We start from the raw sequence: 6,667 nt of genomic DNA on the forward strand, positions 1-6,667 counted from the left end.
ATAAAATTATTTACGTTCTTATTGAAAGCCAGTTTCTCTCTGGGCGAGTCCTGCAGTCCTCAGTTAAATTTTTAATTGGCTCTGTCCTGATTTTTTTCCATCACTTCCTTGTGATGACATCACTTCTTGCCAGTGATATCTATGTGTGGTTAACCAACAGACAGTACAAGTGGGAAGCTGGTTCCAAGAAGTGTCTTGTATGCCTGTGGGCCTCAAGTGCAAAGCAACTAAGAAATAGAGATGGTATTTTGAGTAAAGTGATCTTTTGCTGATGGAAAATTGATGAACAATGGTTCTGCAGGTGACGTGGGTGTAATATCAACCTGTGTGGACTCTGACCACAGTGACTGGGTGCCTAAATGGGATTCGTGTCTAAAAATACATTAGTTAAGAGAAGTTAGTTTGTTAAAAATCACACAATGTCCACAGTGGTGGCAGCAAATGGACGTGAGATAAGTCCATGCCAGATGCCATTCGCAGTAGTGTGGTGCAGTGGCTGTGTGGATTGTCTTTACTGAACAGGCAGTTCTCCAGGAGGGGAACCCCCTTTGCTCAGAGCTGGGGGCTCTGATGCTTACCTGTATCAGTCCTTCATCTTAGGTGCTTAATCAATTTTGCACCGAGCCTGAATGGAGAGAAGGAAAAGTCTAATGGCAATGGATGGATTTCCAAATAACAAAAAAACTTTGCTGTCTGCCCATCTGTAAATCCAAATTATTTGCTCCAGATCTTCATTGATAACAAAGAGATGAAAAAGGACTGATTATTCAAAAATCCCCTACCAGCTCCTCAGCAAAATAGCAAGAATAGCAAGAAAACAAAAACAGGCTTTTTCCTCTTGACATTTCTCAGAGATTTTGGTGGTGATCCTCCAGTTCTAAGATGAGTTTGCTGGACACAAACTTCAGCTCTTTAGATGTTGAACTAGATCCTTCCACTTGTCAAGGAGGTACCTATCTGACCTCAACTGTGACAATCTCTATTGGTTTAATGAAGATTAATGCCAATCTGCAGCTTGAAAACCTTCTTTGATGGGGAAATTATGGCAGAGATGCACACGAGGACAAATTAGTCCTTTAACAGCACACATTGGAATTGTAGAAGGAGATAGGGAGGCACTGGTGTTGTTTTCCTAACATTTTTATAGCTTTGAATTGTGAGAACATCATCCTAGGTAGGTATATTACACAAGCAGTACACTCATTTCCCAGCAAAAAATCCCAATTAGCTTTCAAGCATAGAGCTTGGAAAAGTCAGAAGGGAGAATTTCCTCTCTCCTGATTTCAGAAAACCAGGTCTCCATCCAGCCTGCGGCACCAAGCGTTGAAGTTGACCGTGGTGCTCCTGTGTTTACGCTATGAATAACCAGTGCTGACCTCTAAGCAGAGAAAACCTGTATTTCACTCCAGAGTTTATATCCAGTAACCCAATTTATCAGGCACAGTTTGTGGCAAAACTGAACACCTAAAGGCTGTCTGGTGCCCTTTGCTGGTTGGAAAGGATGGGGGAGAGGCGGTGATGGGGTGGCCAAAGCCTGTAGGTCTGGCTCCTCTTTTGAATAAGTGGGCATAGGGATGGCTGCTGGGATGCCTCAACTCCCCCAGTGCTGGTCTCTGCCCCAAGGCAGCTTTCCAGGCAGGTTCACCAACATCTGCCACCCTCAACCACCTCGTTCTTTGGCCCTGCCAATCACTTTGATGTCACTTCGGCCAAGTCTTTAAGGAAGGGGACAGAACCCTTTCTCTGGTCTTGGCACAGTACTTTTCCATCCACCCAGCTGTGCACAACCCAGCAGTACGTCCCAAGAAGGACAGTAGTGCCTGAATCTCAGAATGGGGCTGACAAGCAGCAACACAGAGGGTCTCACGATGGCTTGGCTCAGCCTGCTGCCCAGTTTTTTTTCCAGGGTTTTTGAGAGTTTTGGAGGCTTGCACTTTTTTATAGCAACAGCAAAGAGGTTTATTATGAAGATGTTTTCATACAAATTTTAGTGGAACTCATTCTACACAGTAAAATGTGTTTGTGCAGGGTCTCTAGATTCTCTTGCTAATTCTCTTGTAGGTGAGGTCTCCCTTCGTCAGTGTCTGAAAAACAATAGAAATTGTTAGCTTTGCATTGCACTTGGCTCCAAACCCTACTAGGAAAAGATCTGGTCTTGCAAATCAGCACAGGACTGATCTCCATCTAATCATCTATAAATCAAATTATTAAAGCTTGGGATATATTCATGAGTACCCCAACACAGATAAGGATAATCTGACACTGACTGGAATCAGAATTGTACATTTCCTCTTTACAGGTGCCAGGCCCCACCCTAAACCTATAAATATGGCTGAAAACATGCCCTCATTACATATAACTTTGATCAGCAGTGCCTGGTAGGATCTCAGAGGGCAGCACTTAGTGAATCAGACTGTTTCAAAAACAATGCCTCCATTGCCTGGTCAACTGATCTGCTTTGGCTACAGAGCCTGAATGCAAGCATGTGCTCATCTCCAGCACCTGTTTAAGGTCTCTAGCATCACTGGAGGCTTTGCAGTGCCTGGCCCCCCTTGGACCCCTGAAGGCAGCTGTCTGCACTGTTAATCTGGCCATTGCCCTTCTCTTCTCCACTTACATGGATGATGGTGTCTCCGTTGAGTTCGGTCACGGATTTCAGCCCCTTCAGGTTAGTAACCAGTTTGTTGTTACCTTCCATGTTAACAATACACTGGTAAGAAGGGAAGAGACAAAGGCATTAATGTTAGCACTGCACACCCCCTGCATTTTGTCCTTCCCCTTCTGTACTGAGCTGCTACTGTCTCCTCTGAAACTGCTGGGAGCAAGCTGCTCCCTGGTGATTTAGCTTTCCCAAGAGGAGGGATTGTTGTGCTGGTGATGCCCACAACACAGCAAGAGTATGGGTGTTTACTTTGGGTACTGCAAACCTCTATGAAAGAGATACAATTTTTTTGGAAAGGTCTCAGCTGAATTGGTATGTTTGTTGAGTTTCTGCCCCCCAGGAACTACATGTCTATAAAGGCTTCAGACAGCACTGACGCCCTCAGGGCAGCCTTGATTGATTGTTGAAATTACTCAGAGAAATAACACAGCAAAATCAATTTCTGTTCACCTGTTTGTCCATCTGCACAACATCTTCATCTGCCCTCAAGCTGCTGATTTATGGAAGGTAAAACTTTTTTCCTAACCCCTGGTTTCTGTTCATGGGTCTTCAGGGATGCTAGAAACCACACAAGGCAAATACTACTCTCAGAGCCCAGCTCATTGGGGCATGTCTTTAGTGATCGTTCCTCCTGCTTTCAATAGTCCCTGCGGTATCAACTTCTCCCGGTGTAGAGCTGAGATGCAATATTTGCCAGTGGTGCCATCTTGACATTTCACGAATCACTGAAAAGTATTGTCCAGGAACTGGAGCTGAGGAACTGGAGTTTCCAGAGTCATAAATCCTCACCTTGCCAAATCATCTCACCCAGTGTGAACAGCAGCAGTGCAAAAGGCTGGCAGACAAGCTAACAGCCTCTGGGACTTAAAAGGACAGGTTTATTGGTTTATGATTCATTGGTTGACTTTCTTGTGCTACCTTTAAGTCAACAAAATGAAGGGAGAGTATGTTTTGTTTTGCAGCATGACAAAGTAAACCTCTTTTCACTTCAAACTTTTCAGTCAGAAAGGTTTGCAGTCAGAAGAATTTACCAAAGCCTCTCTGCCCTGCTCTTCCAAAGTGGCTATTAAAATATTGGCTTTCTATGTTTCCAGTGAAATAACTTTAAAAATGCAGAGCTTCATCCGCAGAGATGCTGCGGATGAAGAGAGGGGAGGATGTATGGTGCCTTATAGAAGCAGAGGGGAGGTGGAAACCTCAGAGAGCCAGGCTCTGAGTTTGTCAGAAGGTCACACAGCAGTGCACTTTCAGAAATTTATTTTTAAGAGATTTGCAGAGGGCCTACAAGGAGCAGGGCAGTGAGTGTCACACCTGCAGGCTTGGTTTCAGCAATTAAACCCTTCCCAATGCACTAAATCACACATGCAAACTGCAAGAGGCAGAATTGGTCCGGGGAATTATCCAGCTCTTGCCCTCTACATCTAACACTTTAGATTTAATTCCCTTGATGTGGTTATTCCCTTTAGCCCATGTGCAGGGGGATGACTAGAATGGAACAGGTTGCCCAGAGATGTGGTGGTTGCCTCATCCTAGGAGACACTTAAGGTCAGGCTGGACAGGGCTCTGAGCACCCTGATCTGGCTGTAGGTGTCCCTGTTCATTGCAGGGGAGTTGGGCTGGATAGCCTTTAAGTGTCCCTTCTGACTCAAATGATCCCATAAATGTATGAATCTGTGAGATGCAATGTCCCTCAACCCCTTGGCTTGGACAGAGAGGGATCTGATGTCTCACCTTGACCTTCTCTCCTGTCGGCATTTCCATCTCACACTCCTCCCCAATGGTGAACTCATTGGTCGTTACTTTGGGGCCAGCAGTAAAAGTAATCTTGAACTTATTCCCATTCTGCACAATTTCTGAGACACTCTTCATGTCCTTACCCTTCTGGATATGATCATCAGGAAGCCCTGTGCAGGAGCAAGAGATGTTAGAAGGACATTGGAGCCATCACTGGGTGCACTGCTGCTGCCTAATGAATGCAGTGGAATCTGAGGGCACACAGCTTGGAGGATTTCTACTCTATTGTGGAAGAGGCTCTCAAGGATGGCAGTTCCTCAATGACCACAAGACTCCAGTGGGAAGGAGTAATAAAAGATAATGTCCTCCTGGGTTTTGTGTGGGAACTAGAGTTCTCCCTTGTTCAAGGAAGTTGTCTAGAAGTAGAACAGCTGTCTCACCAGCCAAGAAGGAAGTTTTCCTTCCCTCACTGAAAAGCAAGCAGAGAAAATGGGATAAATCAAGGAAGAAGGAGGAAACCTTTTTTTTCTTTTACATGAGATTCAGAGTCCCATCAGCATGAAGCTGATCTGGCAGACAGAGCCCCTCCTGCACACAGCTATGCAGAGGTAGTGCAGCCCTTCCTGAATCCCTGCTGGAAATCAAGCCAACCACATTCATCACTAAGCATTTAGACAACCTGACTATTTTTCTGATAAATGGTAGAATCTGGAGCTGTGCAGTGGTGAGCAGTGTCCTGCTTACTCTGATGTTTCACAATCTGATGGGACAAATCTACCACTGAGTGAAGCTAGCAAGGTCCCGCTGGTTTAGCATGTGTTGCAGCACCCGGCCTGCTGGCACACGGCTGCAGGGACTGCTGGGACTCTCCTGCAAGCTGTAAAATTACACCCAGCATCACTTGACCTCAGGCCATCAGTGAGAGTGACGCTTTCCTTTCTATTTTGAGGCCGTATCTCCATGCACACTTATTTAGAAAACAACAACTGCAGAGTAACAGACAGAAATAGGAAATCTGACAGATCGCTTTCAGTCTACATCAGCAGCACATCAGCACAGTTGGGCTATTCCAAATATCAGTGGAAACTGCTTAGGCAGAGCAGCACAGAATGCACACAGGCACTTACCAACGGCTTTCATGAAAGGCTCGAAGTTTTCATGGGACTGGAGCTCGTACTTTCCAGTGAAGCTCATGATGGAAGGCTTTCTGTGCTCCCAACACAAGAGAAGATGCCTTGCTGGTATGCACAGCTTGGTTTTATAAGGACCTTTTGCCCTAAAGTTGGTCAGAGGTAAGATGATGTAATTCCTTTATTGCCATGTTCAAACATTAACATAAAACTGGGCAATGGTCAGTGATAAATTGCTCTACAACTTAGAGACCTCGATTTACAGTGCAGGGGCAGAGAAAGTCCCATGTTTTATGGCGGGAGCAACGTGGCATCCATAAACAAAAAAAACAAAATAAAAAAAATAATTGCAAGAAGATTAATTGTAAAAGCAACAATCTAATCAGTTTATGGTCTGGATGTGTGCATCTGAAAGGGGAGGAAGTGGGGAGAGATGATGATGTCCCTTGGATACCAGTGGGGTTTCTGGTTTGTGCATGCTGGGTCTTCAGCATGGGCACAAATAGTCATGGCTGTGTGCTGGCAGGATTAGCTCGCTCCCTCCTGCAGATGCTTCATGGTTCTTTGTACATGTGGTTTTTGGTGTAACCCAGATGTAGGGTTACACTGGGTCACAAAACCATCATTGTCCCCTAAGGCAAAACAGGACTCAGATTTAAATTCTAGCAGCCCAGCCTGAAGTTCACGCTCCATCACTATGACCTTGGCTTCAGAAAGAGCTTTCACATGGATGGATGGATTGGTGGCACCAGCGATCGATCAACCAAAGCTGTTACCAGAGGCCAGTACTAAAATCCCTTTCCTCTCATTTCTCTAGAAAAGACATAGAATCATAGAATCATAGAATCACAAGGTTGGAAACAACCTACAAGATCATCTAGTCCAACCATCCCCTCATCACCATTGCCACCACCTGCACTAAGCCATATCATGCAGCACGTCATCCAGACGCCTCTTGAAACACTGCACAGTAACTTGTGAAGGAGCTTATGAGTAAAAGCTCAGCCCTTGGAGCTGCATTTCTCTCAAATCCTGCATCAGAAGCAAGGCCAGCAGCAGCTCTTTGCTGGGCTCAGTTCCTTCCCTCAAGGCTGAGCTTAGTGCTTGGGCTCCAATCCCAACACTGTCCCCATGGCATGTC

The 6,667-nt window shown here is 45.3% G+C and overlaps 1 protein-coding gene across 1 annotated transcript; it reads right to left on the minus strand.

Moving 5' to 3' along the window:
- Positions 1-2,033: 2,033 nt before the first annotated feature.
- FABP1 (fatty acid binding protein 1) lies at positions 2,034-5,590 on the minus strand (the record flags this gene model as incomplete). The annotated part of the gene is made up of 4 exons (XM_079534310.1): positions 2,034-2,084; positions 2,618-2,710; positions 4,394-4,566; positions 5,524-5,590. 4 exons carry the CDS (start codon positions 5,588-5,590, stop codon positions 2,034-2,036), a joined length of 384 nt encoding a protein of 127 aa, XP_079390436.1.
- Between the last annotated feature and the right edge of the window lie 1,077 nt (positions 5,591-6,667).

The sequence above is a fragment of the Tetrao urogallus genome, assembly GCF_951394365.1.
Source record: "Tetrao urogallus genome assembly, chromosome: 4".
In the NCBI taxonomy this organism is placed as follows: Eukaryota; Metazoa; Chordata; class Aves; order Galliformes; family Phasianidae; genus Tetrao; species Tetrao urogallus.